The following is a 23349-nucleotide window of genomic DNA, read 5'->3' on the forward strand; positions in this document are numbered from 1 at the left end:
ACAAATCACTTTAAATTCATTATATTCAGGTGCTGGTTCACCGCACAGTTAATATTAGACCATGCACTGCACAGTCTGTGCTGAATTACTTTTATGAAGTTTTATTACAGAAATAAAAGACAGAATTGGATGTTAATCTCTGTGTGGATATGAAAGTCATTTTGAGAACCAGGTCAGTGAGTTACCTTGATTAAGAGTGGAGCGACAGTCGTTTCATTCAGCTCGCGACTGGACTTAACAGCTGTCTGAAGGATTGCCACAACTGTGGGACAAACACAAAGATTCAGAACCATCAGAATCATTTTAGACTTCAAGGTGAATCATATTCAGAAAGTGTAAAACGCACTTACCATTGTTTACAGATTCAGACAAGGGAAGAACTGTTGTTGCCTGGATTGTCTGTGTAAGGGGAGTAGTTTCCATGGGTGACATCCCTTCCATGGAGGAGGGAAAGGACGCTGGGAAGACATTAAAGCAAAGTCGACACATCTGAAATCTAAACAGCTTAATTAACTGCAAACTTCAGCTCTATAAATGTTTTCGCAGTAAACATGATAAAATGAAATTCCTCTAAATTTTCCAGTGATTTCTGCCAGTGTACTCACTTGTCTGTGCTGCACATGAGGCCAAACATCCAGAAAACAGGATCAGCAGCAGCAGCAGCATGTTGAAGCTTTATTCTTCGTTCTTTCTTTATTTTAAAAACCTGTTATGGGAAAGAATGCCTCCTGCTCCCACAGAGTGTCTGGCTTCTTTTGTCCCGTTCAAGGAAATGACACCCTTATTCAGTGGGTGTGGTGTATATACAACAATACATGCTGTCACGCCTGATCCTTCGAAGATTGTGATTTTCTTTATCATTAACCAGTGAAATTAAAAGTTTACCAGCCTCTAAGCAGCCAAACAGGTTTTTGAATATTGAGGAAGAACTAAAAAAAAGATTTTGTTACTGCTCCCACAAAAGAGCTAAATAATTTCAGAGAGAGATTTGCCATTAAATAAAGTTTTAGTTCAGATCTATCTATCTATCTTCACACAACCAACAACTTTTGCTACTTTTTATTTACTTTTATACAGAAAAGTAAGAAAAAAACAACAATTGTGTTTCTTTTTTTTTTTATTAAAAGAAAAACAGGTTCAGAGTCGGTCTACACACTGTGGGTACACATCTTTTTTTCTTTTCTTTTTTTAGATGACTACACAATCACAAACTTATGAATAACACTTAAATTAACACATTAACACACAGCTTTAAAAAAAATGTTACTCTGTGCAGCTAGAGGTTCTTTAACTTCCTGCTGCTGGTGCTACTGCTGCTGCTTGCGGTGCTGGAGCGTCTGGAGGTGGTGAGAGGAGGGGAGGTCGCGGTCAGATCCAAGCCCAGTTCCACAGTCTTCAGTACTGGGGAATGAAGTGCTGAGGCCCTGGGGCTGCTGCTGGTTGAGGATGCGGGAGACCTATGGTGCAAAAGAAAAAAGTATATAGGAGCTTGAATAGTACAAACAGATATTCATACAGATTAGGTGAGTATCACATTTCAGGAATTCTCTCTTCACGGTCAGAGGACTGGTTACATTCTACTGACAATAGTCTTCAGTGTTTCTCATGAAAATTTAATGAGCAGTCCAATAATTCAGCCAGATGACCATCTGAGAACAGAGCCCTTATCATTTCTCTGCCATCAGATTTCCCTGGAGAAGAGGTTTTATTAATAAAGTCTGACCTGAGAGAGGCAGAGCTGCGGGCAGAGCTCGTTCTGGAGCTCCGCTGGCTCGACGGAGTAGAGGAAGGAGACGGAAGAGACAGATTGGCCTGAGAGACACAGCAGGAAAAAACATGTTAAAGCAACTTTGTTTTTGCCACTAAAAGATGTAAAAAATTGAGCTTAAACCCTAAAACTGAAAGCAAAGCACAGCTGATTGTGACTTAATGCTGAATAAAAAAAATTATACAGTTTGATACCTGCAGAAAGTATTTCTCCAGCACTGATCTGAGATCAGGCTTGTCCTCCATGGCCTCGTTCAGCATCTTGTCAATACTCCTGTTGAATTCTTTCAGCTCCCTCAGTTTAATGTCTTTCTCTTCAAAAGTCTCAGTCTTTGTGTTTTTCGCTGAGCGGATCTCTTTGGTCAGCTTAGAGCACTGGAAAACAGCAGGACAATTCAACACTAAAAATAATTATGGTAACAGATAATTAGGTTCTTATTTCCAGGAAACCTGAACGCTGTATGTACACACAACATTCCTCCTTTGTTTACTGTTTACACCCAGTGCATCACGTACAAAGTTTACACTGGCTTATCTCAAACATGACAAAACTTGATTTCCAAGAATTAAACATCAGAGACTTTTAATAGTAGCAATAACCAAGATGACACTGTGTGTGGTTAGTACTGGTACAGGTGCACATCAAACCTGTTTCGTCGCTCTGTCAATTTTCTCTTGCTGGGAAGAGATTTCTTTGTTCAGTTTACTGATGAGTGATTGTTTGTGCTCTATCTTGTCCTTCTCCACCTGCTCCTCTTGCAGCAGACTCTCCAAGGTATTATTCATGTCCTGGAAATGGAGAGACACAAAAACACTCACACATGAACACACAAAGAAAGGCACAGAGGCAGACACAGATTCATGCAAGGTCGATTTCACTAGATGACTCAGATAGATAGAGTCACTGAGTTTTTTTTTTTGGTTTTTTTTTTTCTTTTATTTACCTAATACTCTCACAGGAATGCAACTAAATAAAACAAGGTTACTTCTGTAATACTGAAGGAGAAAAACAATATGAACAATAGAGCACAAAAATGAAATGGACAGAGAGTGATTTAAAAAGACAGTGAAGATAATGAAAAATAAAAATAAACGAGGATTATATATTGAAAGAAAGCATGAAATGCTTCAGATTAATTCCCAGAGAAATTCATGCAGTACAGCACTAAGATAAAAAAAATAATTCATGCCGTAAACTGGGTTGGGTTGTATGGCAAAAATGTTTTAAATAAATATAAAGAATTTGTATTGAATCCAGTTCTAATTATTTATTTTTTCCTGAAACTCTATACAGTGTTTGAGAATATAATGTGAGCTCTAAAGATTTATTATACTTTTGATGTATTTTTCTCCCTGTTTTAATCTGATTGATTATTTAATATAGATTTTTATCTAAATCAATATTAGTTAACTAGGGTGCATCAGCTCTTTATAAGTTCAAACTTAGCCTACCTGTAGTAGTAAGCTAGTAGGCCATGACTACTACTTGAAGTGTTAAAGTGTTGAGGTGCGCTATGTAAAGACCATAATAATCATGTAAGCTGGGAAGTTTTTACATTACATTTCACAAATGAACAAAATATACCTTATATTACAAAACGTTAATGTCCATAACATGAATAATGGAATACCAGTAAACCAGCATAATCAGATATTTCCACCTCATTCTAAACTGCATCCACTGAGGTTGGAGGTTGAGTGTGGGGTGACAACACTGTCAACAGTTTTTATGAGGACTATTTCTTCAGTAGCTCCAATGAACTGAGGACATTGTGTTTGATGATGTAATTATGGCACAGTCTCTGGAAAGAGAAGTCATTTGTTTAACGCTGCTCCACAAGCTAAATTCAGCCAGATAGCAAAACTGAAAACTCCCAAAGATATATTTAAAGTGCAAAATAAATAGATATTTTCTACCTGTACCAGTATTGTCACTAATTAATTAGTCAGAGATTAATTACTTTGTCTAAGTAGTCTGTTTGACACTGGCTATGATTAGGAATAACCTGTAAGTCCTGTTGGAGCTCTTGGACCCGTCTTTTCTTATACTTCAGTGTCTCTTCAGCCGCACTCAGCTGCTCCTCTAGTTTCAGTTTTTCCTGATATTCTGGACCTGAAACAAAATCGATCCAAATTACTCTGTGATCAATGATAGCTGCTTTGAGAAAAAAACAGACATAATTTCCTGCTGATGATCCCTGATTAGAATGTTGTTGGTGAGTTGTTGGTTTAGCATCAGTCTACCTCCTCATACGTACTGGATTCATTTGCTTTGTTGAGGGATTGACGAAATGCAGAGTTACTGTTGTCGAACAAGTGGATGGTGTTCTCCAGAGCTCTATTTTCCAGCTCTACCTTTCGTATTCTCGCATCGAGACCGTCTCCCTTCCGCTTGAGTTCCTCCTTCTCTTGTGCAGCCTGGTGAGGAGCACACAGCAGCAGTCATTCAAAGTGCTGGCTGGTCAGCTTCAGCAGAATAGTGACCCGATGGTGCGTGTGAAGACTTCTCACCTTTGTGATGTAGTAAGCCTGCGACTTCTCCTCCTCCCCTTCTGGAACTGCCATCGAAAGTGTCACGACCTCAAAGCGTTTCTTCATCATGTCAACCTTGGACAGTTTCTCATTCAGTTCAGTACTGAAACGAAATCAGTCACTAAATTTTTTGGTCTCTGAAAAGAGGCTGTAGTGGCTCATAATGTTATGTCAAAACCACAACTTTAACACAACTGAAAGCAAAGTTGATAAGATCTGAGGCAACAGCTGGTGTTTTTACCTGAGTCTCTGTTTGTCCTGCTCACTGATCTTGAACTGCTGGCTGAGCATCTCTCTGTAGACCTTGATCTCTTCCTCCCTCTCTTTTATGGCTTTCTGCAGCTCTAGCCTCCTCTTCTCTAAAGACAACACACTGTCCGTCTTGTTGTACAGCAGATCTCTAACACGCCTGACCTCCATCTTCATGATGTTATGCTCCACCATGTTCTCCTGATGAGGAACACATGAGGTCAGTATTGCTCTACATTACATAGGCATAAGCTATTCCAGGGATCACGCAATGTTCTCCAATGTTCAGGAACTTTTTTGTGGGTCTGTATCCACGTCCACGTGCTTAAGAAAAAGGTAGATTGTCAGCCATTTTACCTGCACGACTCCAGGGATGGCAACATCGGTCTGTTGCTTGGTCTGCCATTTTGGTTCAGACTGAAATGTCCCACCAACTATTGGATGGATTGCTATGAGGTTTTGTACTGTCATTAATGGTTCCTAGATGAATAATCTAACTGATGTTGGTGATCCTCTGACTTTTCATGTCACCATCACATCAAATTTACTTTGTTTTATGAACAGATAACTGCAAAAGTATTTATTTTTCCATCAGCCTCAGCGGTACTTGTTTAGTACTAATTAGCAGACATTATCATGCTAACATGCTAAATTAAGGTGAGAAGCATGGTGAACATTATACCTGCTAAACAACAGTGTGTTAATCTTGTTGCATTGGTGCATGCACACTGTGCATGAATTTGCTGAAATGTGAATTAAAGCTGAAGTGATGATTTTTCTTGTCAAATCATTCAGATTATCTAGTGATATTTTTAAACTAATCATTGGTTTATAAAATGTCAACAATAATGTAATTGTGTCTCTAGTGCTGAAAAGGAGATTAATTGATTCAGTTACTGATACAAAATTAATCAACAGCTACTTTCATAATTTTATCTAATGTCACCTTAGGCTCTGGCAAATTGTGATGACAATTTATACAATTTTTAGAACATTTAACAATCAATTGATTAATCAAAAAAATTGACAGATTTATCAATAATAAAAACAATCACTATGTACTCAATTACTATGTACAAAAGAAAAATATAAAAATACCTCAGTTTTTCTGACTATCACTCAAAATATGGAAAACTATCCAATTTACAATATGAAAGGAAGAAAAAACATTTTGATAATTTTTTTGATCATCAAAATAGCCTTCAATTTATTATCAGTCAATCAAATAATTATTTCAGCAATACAGAGGATGACCATCCAGGATGAGATATGACCTCCCATCAAACTCAGTGAAAACAAGCTCTTATGTCTGAAGAAAGGAGGTCCTCAAGTGGCGACCAAACATCAGCGGCTCAGGTGATTTCCTGGTACCTGCTATGACAGTGAGTCAGTGACTTACCTGTTTCCTGAGTCTGAGTCTCTTCAGCTCCTTTTCGTTGGTATTACGGAGCAGCATGAGCTCCTCCACCTTCTCGGTCAGATCTCTCTTTTGAGCTTCGGACTTTTCCATCTCTTTCCTCAAGAAGCGAATGTCATCCTGTCAGAGAGAGACACATATGAAGTCATTATTTCAACAATTCATCTTGTAGAACGGTGAGATAAGGAGCAGTCAAACTGACCTCAGACTCCTTCAGCGTGGTGGTTAGCATGGTGGCTGTCTTCTTCCTCTCTTCTAGAGTTTTGGTCAACTCAGCAATCTTTGAGTCTAGTATTTGCTGTTCATCTGAGTGAATGTTACCTTGCAGCCGTGACAGTTTCTTATCCAGGCTGCATATCTGACGATCCTATAATGCAGGAAAGTGAGAGGAAAATCTGAATATATGTACAGGTGTTGGTACGGCAGAGTCTAACACTAGACTGGGTAAATCTGAGTAGTGTGATTGCAGATTACATTTGTGTGTGTGTGTGCGTGTGTGTGTGTGTTTGGTAAGCTTGCCTGCCCATTAATGGTCTCCCTCTGTCTTGATAAGTCCTGCTCCAGTTTGCTGAGCTGGCTATCCAGGTTGTTGATGGTGGATTTGCTTCTCGAAACGGCAACAACAGAATCCTTTGCCTTTGTCTTCAGGGTCTGCAGATGCTCTTTATGACGAAACAGCTCCTCTCTGCAGTCATGCAGCTGAAAATCCAGCTCCTGTAGCAAAGCACAGGCCAACACTGTATCACAGAACAAAGTTATGTCAAAAATGACATTGTCTTTTGTAACAGAAACTCCTAAAACAAAACATTCTTAAATCCTACTTTTCCCTGAATTTATATTAATTTATATAAACAGAGCATGATGAAATGATGTTGATAATATTCTTTCTCTTACTACAGCCCTAACAACATCTACCAATCACAGTACAGAGCCCTGTAAGTAGCCTGAGAGGTGAAACACAGGGAAAAATACATACACAAAACCCACACTGCTGGCATATGGGCAATGGGGGTAAAATATGAAGGTGTGTATTGACATTCTTTATCAAATCAAAGCTTCTCTCAACTGGCTCATATGGCAGCTGGACAGTAAGAAGACAGTGTTCAGAGAAATTTCAGTGAAGGGAATGAGCCCCCTCCCCCAATTCCCAGTGGAAATTATGGGTTTGTATGTCCTCCATATCTACAGCAAGTGGTGCTGCTTTGAGTTAAAAAAAAAAGTCACTATTTCATCTCTGTCACTGTTTGACACAGGTTGTATGTCTTTCAAATTCAGGATGTTAACATATCAGATACAATTTAAAGAATATATTCAAATAAAAAATGCAGCACTTTAATTTCAAAGAGCACAAATGAGGAAGAAGGGCCATGTCACAACAGAGCATCCCACCCCCACAACTGAGACACTATTTACGACAATTTGTTGTTGTAGGTTTACTGATGCAGCTTTAAAGTTCAACCCCATCATACAGTGGTTGATATTTTGATTAAGTAAGTGTCCAAGAGCAATCAACAGAAAGAATAATCAGAGAGTATGTTGATATGGAGGACTGCTCACCTTGATTGCCTGCTCCTCGTCCTTGAGGAGCTGGTCCATTTGAGCAGCTCTCTCCTCCTCACTAAGGGCGGTCTGAGTCACAACTTTCAGCTTTTCCTCCAGTGCAGCATTGTACGCTCTGGCCTCCTTGAGTCTTGAACGCACACATACACAGACAGAGCTTGAGCACAAAGCACTAGAGTGATTATTTAATGATAGAGACATATCATAATGTTTCACTCACTTCTTGTTGTTATCCTGAATATCCTTCTTCATTCTGGATATGTTGGACGTTGCAGAGTCCACATCAGAGGTTGCTCTGTCCAGTGTGCCCTTGCAGCTATCCAGCTGCGACACACATGAGAATCAATTTAGTCCTAGATTAAACCTAGAACCTATTAAACCTAGAGTACAGATGAATTTAAGTGTAACGTTTATCTGTGGCTTAATATCTTTGAGTAGCTGACCTCATCCTGCAGCCTGCGGCAGTTACTCTCCTGCTCCTTCAAATCCTGCCGCAGTTTTACAGCCTGTCGGTTGGATATGGATATCTTCCTCTCAGTTTCCTTGTTGTTGTTCCTCTGAGTATCCAGCAAGTGCTTCCTCTCTGTAATGGTGGTATTCCTGTCCCTGATGTTCTGGTTGGCCTGGGCCAGTTGCTGGATGGACGAAGTAACGAGACAGGAATACAAACACATGGCTTTCATCGTTCAGGAGTTAATATGTGTTGGACTGAGTCAGCATGTCTTTTATCAGCAGAGGAGCAAGGTCACAGACTTTACCAGTGCACACTGCTGCATCTCAGTGTCACGCTGCTTCATCTGCTTGATGGTGTTTTCCCACTGGTAGATGAGCTGCCGTGTCTCCAGGTGAGCCTGCTGCAAATTCTCTGTAGTCTTATCCAAAGCGATCTGTTAGAAAACCACAAGACTTTTTCTGTGTAATTATAATACTGTAACAGGGTAGACTTGTATCAATATAGGATTTTGTGTGACACTAGTGGTGGATTTGTGGCGCATGTGTGGGTGTGGCTTTGCAGGGTGTGTTTGTGGAGTGATTTCATGGTGGTGGGCTAATCTGAAACAGGTGTGCTGGATGTGATTTTCAGCCAGCTTAACTACCACCACCCACACTCTCCTTCAGTCTCCCTTTGTTCTCCTCTGCGGCAGGTACCTGCGTGCATGCGCTTGGAATTCTCTCCATCTTGAAACTGTAAGTTGAATGTTTTATTTGATAAGCAGTCTCCCTTTGTTCTCCTCTGCGGCAGAAGGTTAGTGTGGCACGGGCTGGGGTATCCTTGGGACGGCAGGTCGGACTGGAAGGCGGCAAGAGCTGAGTCGCAGCAGTGCCTCGCCGCCACACGGAGCTGAGTGCAGCAGGTGTCAGTGCACAGTACGAGGCGCCAGCAGCAGAGTGTAGCACACTGAGTCAGCATACCAGTCGACTAGCCGAATCCAGCCTAGTGGCCGTGAGGCCCGGCCACTCACTAGGCCACACACATTCAGCCATCTTTCCTTCAGTCTTTTAGAGTGACTGTTCCTGGACTCATTTAACTTGTTATGGTTAGAAATAATAAAAGACTTCTTCAAATTTTATTCCTGTCTTGTTGTCTTGCCCATTACCCACTGGTTGGTCAATCGCTGGAGCTGAAAGAACGCTTTCAAGAACAACACAGTGCACTGTAGATCCAAATTTATACTTAAACAAGTAAGAATAATGCTCTGGGACACGTGTTGCACAGTCAGTGTTCCAAGACAGGCATTTGCTTGGTGTTAAGGTGACTGATGTGTATATATGAATGCAATTTGTCAGCAGACATCCTGAGGAATGTATTTCACTTTGAAACTTCCTCTTTCACCTGCCTGACAAGCATGTTGTTTTTGTAACTAATCTGTTGTAAGGCGACATAATGGCCGCCTTTTCATCTTCCTCCTCCTTCACCAAAGTAGAATTTCAGTCTCTACATCAGATGACGCTAGGAAAGAATCAGCCACACAAACAATGACAGTGTGCAGTTTTTTCTCAATGTACCTGTGCAGATAAAGTCTCTGTCAACTCCTTGTCAACTGCTTTGCGCTTTTCATTGGCCTCCAGCGTCTTCTTCTCTATAGTCAGAGTGAGTGACTGTGTCAGGAGAGATTAAAAAGGTGTTAGTTCAGGAGGAGTCAGAGTTGTGAAAGGCAGTTTGGTTTGGCTGCTGAAAACAGAACACACAGCTTTTTGATACTTATTTCAGTCTTGTCTCTTCTACCTTGATCCTCTGCTCATCTTGCTGAGCATACTTGATGATGGCCATTGTGTCCTCATCTTTGCGCGCTGACTCCTCCAAAAAGGCATCCATGGTCTGCTGGTCCCAGTTCATCTGGTTCCTAAACTCCTCAAGTGTCTGTTTGGTCTTGAAGATGTGGTTCTGAGGATATGAGCAAAGGTTAGCACATTTAAAGTAACATTTTGGCACTACAGTATAGTTGTTTCTGTAGTTATGTTGTGAATGGTATAGACCTCTAGCATGTTTCTCCTCTCTGCTAAAGATTGAAGCTCATTCTGCATCTTGGCAGTCTCCTGTCCCAGGCGACCTGTCTCCCTCTCTGCAAGGGCTGTGAGGTGTTTCACTGACTCTACTTCTCTGTCCTTGGCCTTGCATAAAGCCTAAGAGCAGAAAAATCAAAACGAGAAATTACCAGCACTGTGATTATAATCCAACTACCAGAGGAGACACATAATAAGTAAACAATGTATTCTAATAAACCTACCTCAGTATTTTCCAGTTCTTGTTTACCATTTTTGAGTGTTTCAGTCATATACCGCTTAGTCTCCTTGTTCTTCTCCAGCTTGTCTTCCAGTTGCGCCAGCTCCCTCTCTTTTTTACGAATCTGTTGTTGAGGAAGTCATCGGATTACATGCACAATATACATGACATACCATCTGCAGCATGTTTATTATTGTGAGCTGTCTCAAAATGCTGTCAGTTCACTATATGCAGTTAGAAACATTTGTCTTGAGATGGCACATGGACAGATTTACCATTTACTGGGGACACTTTGTTTGAATTCCCTTATGTACTGATGCAAAACCTTACAACTTGTAAACACTTGTATTGGAACCATAGGGTCTAGATGCTTACAATGTAATTATTACAATATATTGACAGTGTAGAATTTTTGCCATTCAAATGTTCATTAAAAAAAACATTTCAACTTTCTGTAATAGAGGAACCACAAAGCACAACAACTCAACACACTGTGAATGCTCATATCTGGCAGTTCCCATGATTTGGATAATTTTCTGATAATGTTGCATTATGTTCCTATCTTATCTCAGGAAAAACACTTTTGTATGGCAACTTATTCTACGTGTGGTCATTCCATGACTTGGTTACATGATTTGTAGCAGTTCTTGTCAGTAAACAGTTCATCTTGGATTTTGGACATTAACAGTTAACCAGTCAGTTGCCTGAGTGCATTGAAACGTCTAATTTTTCTTCTAGCTAACCTAGTTTGATCACGTTAGGTTAATTCGCAGCACTATCAATTAGTCGATTACCATTAGTAAGATAAACCACCTCATCATTTTTTTCATAGATAAGTATACAAAACTCCCACACTCACCTCCTCTATCAAAGCCTTGTTTTCAGCGTTAGGTTCGGGGATAGCGAAGTGCTCATCCCAGCCTATCTCAGCTAAAACTGTATTAAGAACGCTCGACATTTTCCCGCTCTGCTTGACGAAGCCTGCAAAGTAACAAAACAATAATGCAGAGTGATAACTGCTGCCGCTGCTTGTTTCTCCAGTTTGCCGTGAAAACTGCTGCAGGCGTTGTCTGTTGTCAGTCGCCCTTAGCAACCGCACGCGTCCTTCACTATTGTCGCCACAAGGAGGCGGCGCGAGCTCCACAAAAATTGCTGCGTTACTGTTTGGAAGCGGTGTGCTCGTGCTGCACGAGTCATTTTCATCTCACTTGAGCGTGTCTAACACGAGCAACATTCAACAGAAACATTTCAGAATCTGTTCAACGGAAACAGCACCCGGAGGTAACTCAACATGTAGTGTAGAAAGATACCGTTTAAAGAGTGTATGTTGAAAAGAACGCGAAAGCCATCTCAACTTTTACAGAGACCAAAACTAATCATTTATGTTTTCTTTCGGGAGATGATGGATAAGAGAGGCGATCAATACGACACACCCCAAACCAGATTTTCTTAAAATTTATGGGACTTAATAAACGTAAATAAACATCTTGCTTATTTCGCTGTATTACTGAATAGTTAATGATCATATATTCAAATTAACTATAACGTTTTTGAGGCTTATTTTTATGTTTTGTGTCTTCGTTCGACTTATAAGTTCACTTACACAGCCTTCTCCAAACTGAAAGAAAACAAATGACCTGCTAATTATTAACCATGTCTTCTACTAAACTATTAACAATATAACATTTGTATTTAAGTGAGAAGAACTTCCATTTTTGATGACATTTGACCTTATTTAACACAAAACATTATTCACATTTATGAAAGACTTCACAGTTCTGAACCTTACACTATTGATTTTTTACACAGACAAAAGCAGAGGCCTGGCAACCTTAAAGATACCAAATTGAAACATTTATTTTATCTTTATACATTTGTGTTTAAACAAACAGCATTATTCTTAAAAAATTACAATCAACGTTTTATACTGACTTGTCACACAAATGTATCGTAAAAACAAAACAAACAAAAAAAAAAAAAAAAATCAGGAATGCACACAAGAGTGTTAAAATTCAATATTTCAATATTTAAAGAATGACATCCCCTCACAAACCCTTGTATTACATTACAATTCAAAAGTGTATCTATCTACCTGCTTTTGAGCGGAGCCCAACCACGTGGGCAAAGATGGTGACTCCTCTGTAGTTGGCTTGAGCGCACACAAAAAGCCCAATACTTTAGATAAAAGTTCCAAACCACCACAAGTTGACCAACAAAGAGATATGCCTTTTTATATATGTACATACACACACATATATAAAGTCTCTGCTGTGTAAAATATTTCAGTCCTGAGGGTTGAAAGGCAACGTAGTTCTCAGCTCAGTGTGGTCCCCTTGTCCTCCATTCGCTGCACTCTCTGTTTTGTAGAAACCTCACATGGATGTTCCTTCAGTGAGAGCAGCCCTTAAACTGCTGTGCTTTTGGTCCCGATGTGTGGCCGAGCAAACTCCACAAAGTCATCAATGAGGACAGGCCATGCTCCTATTGAACAAACAAAACTAATTGAATAAACTGACTCCACCATGGTTGAGGACAACATTATGGAAAACAGTGAGATTTCAATACTGTGTAAAGCATATTTGAAGGCTGTGAGGGAACAAAGATGTTCCCACACAGCTGAGCGTGAGCACATACCTTCCTCGTCATAATTTGACATGTCATCTGTGATCATTGTGCTGAAGTCTAGTAAGAGGTTCCATGTGTCCTTAGGAATGGATCTTTTGTGGTGCTCCTGTAAAAGGTGTAAAGCAAAGTTGAAGAAACACAATGAGAAATAAGAATATTAGCATTTTTAGAGTCTGGAGTGTGATTTATTAACTTACAACTAAAAATTTGTTCCACAAGTCCAGGAACTTGAATCTTCCAGCCAGTACTAAATTCCAATATGCAATTGCCATTTCTAAATCTGTAGGAAAACCAGAAACCAGTCAATGTACATTAAACAACAACAACAAAAAACAATTAATATGATAAGCATTAAGAGACTCTTACCCAAACCTTTCTGGCCAGGATTCTTTGCAAAATTAAATGTAAACTGGTAAAAGTCCTTAAATTTCCCTTGGTCCTTTAACTCTTGCTCCATCTTTGGCAGCTGAGCTTTTAACTTGTCTATACTGTCACACCTGGGGAAACGTAAAGCAAACTGATATTTATTACTGGACAAAAACCTGACCTGACAAAACCTGGAACCTCAACACTGGTAAGTTACAACAAACTTCCTTTCAGTATCTCAGCAGTCAAATAAGCTGTATGCGCAGCAGTACAGCAGGGTTACCATGTTTAACTGGAACTATGGAAACTTTAGTTTCAAAGAGTAAGCATACTTAAGCACACGTATGATGTCTTCTGATTTTAGCCACACAATTTAGGGTTATTTTAGATGTACTACAATTCTTTCATGACTATGCGACATACTTTCTACAGCAATTTAAGTAGCTCCTGTATATGTGGTCATACATGTGGTCTGTGAGTTAATAATGTATAAGCCCACTTCACAGAAGCCAGAGGAGCAGTTTCACAAAACACCAAAGTTTGTACTCTCTTGTTTGTACAGTCTGAAAAATACATTCTCACCCCTGTTCAGCCATGCCATCCATGAACTCCTGTTTTGAGAACTCGCACTGTGTTGCTGCCCTGAACTTCCAGGCTATGAGGAGGACACTTATACTGGCCGGATCCAAACCCAGGTCGTCACAGAACTGCTGGATCCCGTCGATGCCAATCTTGTTGTCGTCATGAGGATCTAGGAGTAAATGTACGATGAGTGATTGAATCGATTATTAATTCACAGTAAAATTGAAAGCTGTTTTCAATGAATGATGCTCAATATTTTCAGTTTTACACTGTGCATTTTATTTCTCTACTTACTATTACATTTGTTACTGACAATTGCTATGACCATTGTAGTAGTGCTTTATTCTTTCAGAGGAAAAAGGCTTTCCATACCTCTGTATCTGTTGTACAGCTGCTCGAGCTTCTTCTTGTCTAAGGCTCCCTTTAGATTTGAAACATAGAGCTCTGGATTTTGGAAAAACTTGTCCGTGGCAACATCTAGTTTCCAGTCATTCTGTGACAGACAGGTCAGTGCAGTCTTCTCGTTGGATTGCGTGAAAATCATGAACTGGCGAACTTTATCCTTCTGTGAGGACTTCAGCTTGTTCTACACAAAGACAAACACATAACATACAAAACTAAACAACACTGTAATCTTGTTGCAATGACATGCAGTTAGACTGATGTTAAAAGCAGCACTAACAAAATCATACACAATGTTTTTCCATTGCAATATCTACATGAATCAGTTGTGATATTTAAACAATAACCTGTATGTGACTGCAGGACTCTTACTATCCAAAATGTCACATAATAACCACGGAGGGTAGGCTAGTTGTTAGCTTCAAGACTGCAACACTGAACCATGGTGAAACACATCTAAGTAACCTCAATAAGCTGCGATCCTGACAGCAGGGACTTTGAATGTGTTAGCTGGCTGGTATCTTTACAATTATTGTAACAGTGATCAAGCAATCTAGTCCTATATCCTGTCGCCAACGATTCACAGCTAACGTTACAGTGCGGACTATAATTTTGTCAGCTGGCTTAAATGCTAGCAATCTTAGCTAGCTAACTAGGCGAGCTGGCTAGTCTCACCGTAAGCTAGTTGGCTAAAGCTAACGAAGAGAGCTATGTTTGTTTTCATAACATAAAGCGAATATGTGGTTATTGTCGCATTTTCTTGACTATATTAACCACCCCAAAGTGATAGTTTAAATGTGTGGGCGCTGTTCATGTTTGCGCCACGGCATCAGATTAATAAGAGTAATTTCTTACCATGTTTGTCTTCGCCCGACTCCCTCTCCTCCCATCCAGCTGGCTAATGCGTGTAAAGTTTTTACGTGTCACGTAAAAACTTCTTCCGGTTGAAGTATCATTCTTCAAAATAATAGTACAACATTAATTGCTCCTCGATGATACCTTACCTTAAATTGTTGAATTGTTAGCTTTTATATCAATTACATAACATATGGTGTCCGTTTATCGTAACGATTTATCAAAGTTCAAAACTTCTGAAACAAACTTGAAAATGTTAACAAACGTCCTTTTTTATTTTGAAGTTACTTGTCGGAAGTGACTGCAGAAATCGTCAAAATAAGCCTGTTCCTCCGTGACCGACCTGTCAGACGACGCTCTGGATGTTTAGAACTGCTCTAAAAAGATTTCAGAACAAATGGAAATCGTACAGACACCGATTTGTTCCTTGGATTATACTGAACCTGTCTAAAAATGAGAAAACTCTGCGGCAGGTGACAGAGCGCACCAAAGACAAACTGGTTTCAGACGAGGAGGTTTCACAGAGCCTGCTGAAGCTCTTCAGAGTCCTGCTCAGGAGTCATGGGGCTGATCACGGTGAGCTCCGAGCGGCTCAGACTCACTTTCTCAGTCAGGTAACAAGTGAGGAAGAGCAGTATGGGCGAAATCCAGCGTGTGGACATGATGCCATGTTACAGTCTCTGGGATTCTGCATTGACCGGCAGCCCAGCACTTTGCCCTTTGCAGGAACCGGGGTGTATGTTACCAAAGGATTTGTACCCAAAGGAGCCACAGTTGCCATGTACCCCGGCACAGTGTATCAAGCCTATGAGCCTATTCTCCTGCAGTCCATCAGAAACCCCTTTGTATTCAGGTGTATTGATGGTGTCCTGATTGATGGAAATGACAAAGGCATCTCCAAGATGGTGTTCAAGTCATGCAGTGGCAGGGACAGAGTAGGGCCCTTCATGATGAGTGATACCAGCTGGCTTACAGCCACTCCACAGAACCCGCTTGCTGTGGGACAGTACGTGAACAACTGCTCTAACGAGTGGCCTGCTAACGTGTGCTACCAGGAGTATGATGTGCCAGACGAGTTTCCCATCGAGCTCCACCAGTATCTCCCCAATGTCAACTACAGCCAGGACACAAGGAGGCCCCTGCGCTGTGTTGTCCTTGTATCACTCAGAGACATTACAGCAGGGGAGGAACTCTTCTCCAACTACTACACAATTGTGCGTTAAAATATCAACTATCAAAATACACTCCACTGTTCTGCTTTGGTGTCAGAGCTGAAGAAAATTAACATTTTTTAAAAATTCAAGCAACACTGTTATCATTGTTTGTATTTAATGGCAAAACAGCTCATTTTGAAAGATATTTTCTTTGTATACTCTTTAAGGAATAAAGGTTAAATATGTCTTGTATGGTTTATCATAATATGCAAGAAACAAAACTGCTGTTTTTTTTTTTTTGACAGTTTGACAGGTAATGCAAGGATATACAGAAAGATCAAAGATTAGTTGGGCCAGGCCACATATTCCAGACCTGAACATGGTGGTGGAGGAGGTATTCAGATCATTTACTCAAGTAAAAGTATCAATACTTCGACTAAAAGTATTGCATTACTGGTAAAAGTTAAAAGATATGTAAAAATACAAATGTGTTATCAGCTAAATACACTTAAATATCCAGAAATAAAAATACCCATTATGCAGAATAACCCTTTATTTACTAAAAACTATATGTTATACTATTGGATTATTGTTCGTGTATTCTTGTTATTGCTCATGTATTCATGCATGCAGTGTACTGTGATGGTGGTGGAGCTAATAGTGTTGGGTAGTTTAACTCTACATAAAGGTGCTTATGTTTTGGATGAGAAGTTTAACCTTGAAATAAACTAGTATCAAGCTGTCAAATAAGTGGAGCAGTCTAAAATATAGAATATTTCCCTCCCTCTAACAGGCCTAGTACTGGAAACTTAGAGAGGGACATACAGATCATCAGAACTGATCATAAAACTGGCTTTGCTGTGGGGGAGGGACCAAGAGTTCAGATACAAGTTCAGTTTAAAAAAAAAATCCCAGATATCCCAGAGAAATCTAAGCACATGATTTGTTCATTTGGGGATCAAAGTGAAGTTCACCCACAAAGAGGCAAAAACACCGGAGGGAGCAATCTTCAGACACCCCCACGGTTAAATAGACTCATATGAAACAATGATACCAACAGAGACACAGATGGTTGGAACTTGAACAGAGGGCAATACAGAAAAGAACAGGTCATGTTAATTGGTCACAGTGGGCTTACTTCAGGTCTTAATATCATAAAGAAACACAAGAAGGGTCTAACATAAAATACACATTTCTTTTGAAGTGTAATACTGGGCAATGTGAAAATGAGAGCCTGAATGAAAACTGGAGAGAAAAAGTTACTTTAATTTGGAGTTATTCAAGTGGAAGCAAAGACATTGGACAACACCTGAAAAAGCACTGGTAAGACAGGTTTGTCTGTTTAATCAGGTCTATTGAGGATGTGCAATATACGTAGCTTAGTCTCTGCTCTCTGTACCTGGTCCACACACCAGTTACATATGGGTGGAGAGTTATTGTGAAGTTTTAAAACCTGTCTCCACTTTACACTGAAAGGATTAATGTATTCAGCAGCCCACAGTTATGATTAGCTGTGGTTCATATCTGGCTCACTTAGTAGTGAATATACATATACAGCGACAAAAGGTAAAATATAATGCAGAACACATATTCATTGCTGTATTTCCTCTTCTTAACTTCCTCCCAATTACAAGTGGTGTCATGATGATGAAGACTTAAATCTTTTTTTCAGCCTGTCAGTTTGGTTCTTAAGGTATTTAATAATCTTTATATATTTTATTTCATTTATTTATTACGAACTCCTCCTGTTTCGGGCTCACCCGACCCCCTTCTCCTGTACTGTTGCACAACCTTGTCAGGACGAGTTTTGACCTGTCAGGGACACTGTAGCAGCCCAAGCACCAGTTATTACTGCAATATCCTTCCGCTGAGAAATGTAGTCTGGAACAATTTTCACATTTTTATTGGTTATTGACATACACCGTTGTATATAGTAAATGGTGAATAACATGTAGTGTAATCCAAATATTAAGTCAGTCAACAGAGACGACACTGTTAATGAAAATGAGCGTTAAGTTCAACAGTGAAAATAGTCCGGCTGCATAAAGGCAGTTGGCATCGCCATCAGCGATCTTTCCAGTCGCATGCTGAAGTTGGGAACGGATCATGTCTAGCGATTCTGCTGATTACAACAGGTAAAATACTACATTTTGGTCACTTTTTCAAACAATACTCGATGTTTAAGCGCATTTAAACGCGTAACGCTAGTGTGTACCTTGTATGTTGCCGAATTAGTAATCATCTACCTAGTTAGGCCCTAACCGCTGTCAGGTCTGGTTGCTAACAGTTAGCACTGTGACGTTAGCTGCCCAGCTACACCGCAGTTCCAAATTTCCGTTACGAGCCATTTGGATGAAATGTAATTTATTTTTGTAATGGCTAATGTGAACGGTGTCAAGAGCGGTATGTACTCTTGAAACAACTTGCTGTCGTGGCCGGCGATTTTCTAAGTCCGATGATCCACTGGGGCAGGGTACAGCTCGGCCTAGTTCTCAGGCAGAAGGAGCCACCGCTGGCAGCACAGGCCCAACTGTCCGACATATTGGCTAATGGGGAGCGAAGCAGAGCTCCATGTTGAGACCTGCCGAACGCGTACAGATGTGACTTTACCACTTTTGATACCCAAGTTAACATTAGCCAGTGGGCGTGTGAGCCTGGAACCTTGTCGAGCTTACATAACCGGGAATTTTTTTTTGGGGGGGGGGGCAGGTAACTGAGCCACGCTCGTGGAATTTGACACGTGCACCCAGCAAAGACCCGGACTGTAATGAGACACCCTGGGCGTAACCCGGACCACCATAGACCCGCTCATCTCATATCTGACGTAGTTTTTACGTCTCATTTGCTTTAAATTAAGGTGAAATTGGGGGACTTTCTTTAAAAGCGACTTGACAGCGTTGGCAAGTGTAATAGCAGCCTCCTCGTGCCCTGACACGTGGTAGGAGTGACCGCACGTCATACCCGTGTTAACTAATTTACCCACAAGACTTCTCTTTCTATCTTTGTGATGGAGTTATGGAGTTAAAGCTGACTTGAAATGTAAATTGATCTGTGTCACTTCTCCTTTAATAGCTCAAGAGATAGAGACCATGGGGGGCCAGATGGAATGGAGCCTGATGGTGTCATCGAGGTAAAAACACAATAAAATAACACAAATTTCCTCTTCACATCCTCAAACAGTCATCATTGAGCTCATGTACCTACATTCACTCATAAACTCTTGTTCTCTTTTTAATCCAGAGCAATTGGAACGAGATTACGGACAACTTTGATGATATGAACCTGAAAGAGACTCTTCTCAGGGGAATATATGCGTATGGTTTTGAAAAACCATCTGCCATTCAACAGAGGGCAATCATTCCTTGCATCAAAGGTACAGAAATTGAATTTACTCAGAAGTAGGTATATTGTATTTGAGTGAAATGATGCTTAACCATCTTTCGGGACTTACCCAATAATGGGGATAATTTTTTTTCCCACTGATCACTCAAATCAGTCTTGCCCTGATATACTGTTAGCTTTCTTAGAAAAAATTATCTGTGCATTTCTCGCATCCTGTGTTATGATTGAGTTGGAATAAATCTGATTTTATTTCAAATAATAATCTTTGTCCCCTTGCCATTAGGCTATGATGTCATTGCCCAAGCCCAGTCAGGCACTGGCAAGACGGCCACGTTTGCCATCTCTATCTTGCAGCAGCTGGACATAGAGCAGAAGGAGACTCAGGCTCTGGTGTTGGCTCCCACCAGAGAGCTGGCTCAGCAGGTATGCTGTTCCTGAGTTCACGATAACCTCATCAGTGTCTCAGACCTAGGCAGCATATTGAGGACACTGATTCAAGTGCTAAGGTACCATTTTTTAAACTTGTCAAAATTCTTCAAATTTGAAACAAAGTATCCCCCTAAGATTGGTGTAGTCTCTCTCCGTGGCTGCATTGGTCTAAAAGGTGATCTGGCTTCATTTGACTGTGCTTTTTGTTGCTGTGGAAAACTGGGTGATGTGATGGCATACCATCTTTCGGGACTGACTCTAGAAATGGAGAGTTCCTTCTATTTTACTGATCACTTTGAACAGTTGTTCTGCACTTCTGAGTTTGCATGTCCTGCCATGCCATATGTTCCACATTATCCTCAACCCAGTGCTTTTGTTTTTTTGTTGCCTTATTCCTTAATTAGATCCAGAAGGTAATTCTGGCTCTTGGTGACTACATGGGAGCAACCTGCCATGCCTGCATCGGAGGAACCAATCTCCGTAGCGAAATACAGAAGCTCCAGGCTGAGGCCCCTCACATAGTGGTGGGCACACCAGGACGTGTGTATGACATGCTTAACAGGAGACATCTGTGTAAGTATCACTGTCCTGTTGAGCAGCAAAGCTTTTATACGAACCATATTCTTTGACTTATAACACTGCATTTCTTGTGCAGCCCCAAAATGGATTAAGATGTTTGTTCTGGATGAGGCTGATGAGATGTTGAGTCGAGGGTTCAAAGACCAGATCTATGAGATCTTCCAGAAACTGAGCACAAACATTCAAGTAAGTATCTTTTGGATACCAGTACAACACAAGACTGTTTAGCAGTTAAGTATGATGCCCTTCTGCATTAACAGAAATCTGCTATAATTGTGTGATCCAGATTTTCTGTTTCATGCAATAATGCTAGCAGAGTATTGCGTGGAAGGAGACTGTTAAGCACTGTACTGAAAATGAGATGTGGTCGAACCTCTTTCTTAATGTTCATTGGCCTCTTTCTCAAGGTGCAGTGCCACAGTTAGATCTGCATTTAAATGTATTACTTTTGAAACACTGCACCAAGTTATTACATAGTGATTGACTCTGAGTCATGGTAACATTTAATGTGTTTTTCCCTCAGGTGGTCCTGCTCTCTGCTACCATGCCAGCTGATGTGCTAGAGGTGACCAAGAAGTTCATGCGAGACCCCATTCGCATCTTGGTGAAGAAAGAAGAGCTTACCCTCGAGGGTATCAAGCAATTCTACATAAATGTGGAGCGAGAGGTGGGTTTACTCATCGGTAACACTTGATTCAGTAACAGTTTGGAAAACTTCCAGTTTCTTGACTGTTGTCATACTTGTATGAACATCATAGATTTCCCTTCTCTCTAAAGCACCCTGCTAAAACTGCAGGAGCCAAACCTCACAGGTTTAGCTCATGTGGCCGTGTAAGCATGGGTACACCAGGGAAGGAGATTAAAGGCACAGTATCGTAAATGAGGCTCGGAGGGACCTCTTTCTTAATGTCCAGTGTCCTTCGCCTCAAGATCCTGTGTTACATGTCAGCTGCCCATTTTTAATATGGAGTTAAATAGATGCTTGTTAAGAGGTGCGCCCCCCCCCCGCAGGCTTGTGTTATACCATGTCAGATTTACTCTGTTCAGTTGACTGTGTATTACTCTACCTGACTTGTCATTTTTCATGGATGTCCTCAGGAGTGGAAGCTGGACACCCTGTGTGATCTGTATGAGACTCTCACCATCACCCAGGCTGTCATCTTCCTCAACACAAGGAGAAAAGTCGACTGGTTGACTGAGAAGATGCATGCTAGAGACTTCACAGTCTCTGCTCTGGTACGATCTGTTCTCTTCCTGACTGACTCTGTTGCACCATTTGCTTGTCTAGGTTTATTGGTCTTTATGCTGCACTTTTCCCTAACTAAAATTATTCTCCATTCACAGCACGGCGACATGGACCAGAAGGAGCGTGACGTCATTATGAGGGAGTTTAGGTCTGGCTCAAGCAGAGTGTTGATCACAACTGATCTTTTGGTAAGTGCGGGGGATGTTAATGGGGCAGTATATAAGAAATATCAGACGATTAATGGTGAAGTCAAAACCCAAAGTGTTCTCAATCCTGCAACCGTCCTTAAATGACCAAGCAGTTTAAACTTTTGGGAGATTACGGCTCGTGCTCCACAATGGGTTCTTCTAATATAGGAATCTGTTACTTATACGCGGGCGACAATAACATGTTCACTGTGTTCTAACGCTCAGTCTCTTAGATTTCAGTATAATTTGAAATGCCTTTGTTTCATTTTCTCAGGCTCGTGGAATTGATGTTCAGCAGGTTTCTCTGGTCATTAACTATGACCTTCCTACAAACCGAGAGAATTACATTCATAGGTAAGTGGGAATCATATTGCACCAAACGTGCACCTCAGTCGCCTGCATGAGTCTAACGTGGCTCGTCTTTACTCTCTCCAGAATTGGTCGCGGCGGCCGTTTTGGCAGAAAAGGAGTTGCTATCAACTTCGTCACTGAGGAAGACAAGAGGATTCTTCGGGACATCGAGACGTTTTACAATACAACTGTGGAGGAGATGCCTATGAATGTGGCCGACCTGATTTGAGCCCCGAGGTTTTTCTTTTTTTTTTTAACGCAGTGATAGCGATCGTCCACTTGCATTGTGCTTATATTATTCGAGGGGGAAAAAACTTCTCAATGCTAAACCTTGGATCAGAATTTTTGGTATGTGTTAAAAGTGAGGTGACTTCTACGGTGGTCCCTCTCGGACAGTTGTAGATTCTAACCTCGACAGTCGGCTGGTTGGAGCTACAAAGCCATGGGGTCTGTAAACATTAAGGTCCTTATCAGGTATTTCTTTCCATGTTCAATTAAGATGCGTGTATTCGATGTTCTCCACCATTTAGTAACTTACTTGTGGACTAAAAGGTATAAGTGCTGTATAAAGTCTGCAAATTATGTTATGCTAACATATGTGCGATGTATTGTGGGCCTGCTTAATAGAGGCACCTGTCATGTTATACTGTAGATTCACTTGCTTTTTTGTTATCTTTTGTGAATGTGTTAATTTAAATGTATCATATTTTTTATCCCACTTGCTCTATCAGAATTCCTCACTGGTTGGCCATATTTTGCTGACATGTGGTTTTACCCTTACCAGAGTATATTGCTACCCCCCCACCCCTCACCCTTGACTACTTTTCAGATTTCCTCCTCCCCAGAATTGTATGAATGTCTTAATAAACTGAAATTGCTGTAAGTAAACTTACTTTGTTGTGGAGTGTTGGTGTCCACTACTCAAGTAGACAGTCATTTATCTACTGCTTTACATGGTAATTTGGCACAGATGTTAAAGA

The 23349-nt window shown here is 40.6% G+C and overlaps 4 protein-coding genes, 1 long non-coding RNA gene and 4 other non-coding genes across 9 annotated transcripts; 7 read left to right on the top strand and 2 right to left on the bottom strand.

The window, feature by feature from the left end:
- Positions 1-1099: 1099 nt before the first annotated feature.
- Positions 1100-11525, bottom strand: ccdc39 (coiled-coil domain containing 39). Its single transcript, XM_018677223.2, has 20 exons — positions 11110-11525; positions 10255-10374; positions 10004-10150; positions 9753-9911; positions 9533-9625; positions 8284-8412; positions 7969-8160; positions 7746-7849; positions 7523-7655; positions 6485-6679; positions 6168-6332; positions 5948-6085; positions 4541-4749; positions 4279-4402; positions 4026-4185; positions 3774-3880; positions 2416-2556; positions 1963-2142; positions 1724-1812; positions 1100-1457 (listed from the first exon to the last, which is right to left on the bottom strand). The coding sequence occupies exons 1-20, from the start codon at positions 11206-11208 to the stop codon at positions 1277-1279; spliced, it is 2865 nt and encodes a 954-aa protein (XP_018532739.1). The 5' UTR covers positions 11209-11525; the 3' UTR covers positions 1100-1276.
- On the top strand, positions 8410-9096 carry LOC108883756 (uncharacterized). The gene is made up of 2 exons (XR_001960952.1): positions 8410-8670; positions 8769-9096. It is a non-coding gene; the product is annotated as an uncharacterized LOC108883756 (long non-coding RNA).
- A 557-nt stretch (positions 11526-12082) lies between the features above and the next one.
- dcun1d1 (DCN1, defective in cullin neddylation 1, domain containing 1 (S. cerevisiae)) lies at positions 12083-15188 on the bottom strand. The gene is made up of 7 exons (XM_018677226.2): positions 15081-15188; positions 14196-14409; positions 13824-13992; positions 13242-13372; positions 13073-13155; positions 12885-12981; positions 12083-12731 (listed from the first exon to the last, which is right to left on the bottom strand). The coding sequence occupies exons 1-7, from the start codon at positions 15081-15083 to the stop codon at positions 12655-12657; spliced, it is 774 nt and encodes a 257-aa protein (XP_018532742.1). The 5' UTR covers positions 15084-15188; the 3' UTR covers positions 12083-12654.
- A 181-nt stretch (positions 15189-15369) lies between these two features.
- On the top strand, positions 15370-16815 carry setd9 (SET domain containing 9). The gene has a single exon (XM_018677225.2). It carries the CDS (start codon positions 15443-15445, stop codon positions 16301-16303), a length of 861 nt encoding a protein of 286 aa, XP_018532741.1. The 5' UTR covers positions 15370-15442; the 3' UTR covers positions 16304-16815.
- Positions 16816-18207: 1392 nt separating this feature from the next.
- Positions 18208-23257, top strand: eif4a2 (eukaryotic translation initiation factor 4A, isoform 2). The gene is made up of 11 exons (XM_018677224.2): positions 18208-18369; positions 19307-19364; positions 19475-19607; positions 19860-19999; positions 20410-20578; positions 20661-20770; positions 21108-21251; positions 21683-21820; positions 21929-22018; positions 22293-22372; positions 22454-23257. Exons 1-11 carry the CDS (start codon positions 18341-18343, stop codon positions 22596-22598), a joined length of 1236 nt encoding a protein of 411 aa, XP_018532740.1. The 5' UTR covers positions 18208-18340; the 3' UTR covers positions 22599-23257.
- Positions 19650-19723, top strand: LOC127142419 (small nucleolar RNA SNORD2). The gene has a single exon (XR_007813148.1). It is a non-coding gene; the product is annotated as a small nucleolar RNA SNORD2 (small nucleolar RNA).
- LOC127142418 (small nucleolar RNA SNORD2) lies at positions 20227-20301 on the top strand. Its single transcript, XR_007813147.1, has one exon. It is a non-coding gene; the product is annotated as a small nucleolar RNA SNORD2 (small nucleolar RNA).
- Positions 20828-21007, top strand: LOC127142417 (small nucleolar RNA SNORA81). The gene has a single exon (XR_007813146.1). It is a non-coding gene; the product is annotated as a small nucleolar RNA SNORA81 (small nucleolar RNA).
- On the top strand, positions 21347-21530 carry LOC127142416 (small nucleolar RNA SNORA81). Its single transcript, XR_007813145.1, has one exon. It is a non-coding gene; the product is annotated as a small nucleolar RNA SNORA81 (small nucleolar RNA).
- Positions 23258-23349: the final 92 nt, after the last annotated feature.

Source organism: Lates calcarifer, linkage group LG4 (genome assembly GCF_001640805.2).
Source record: "Lates calcarifer isolate ASB-BC8 linkage group LG4, TLL_Latcal_v3, whole genome shotgun sequence".
Classification (NCBI taxonomy): Eukaryota; Metazoa; Chordata; class Actinopteri; family Centropomidae; genus Lates; species Lates calcarifer.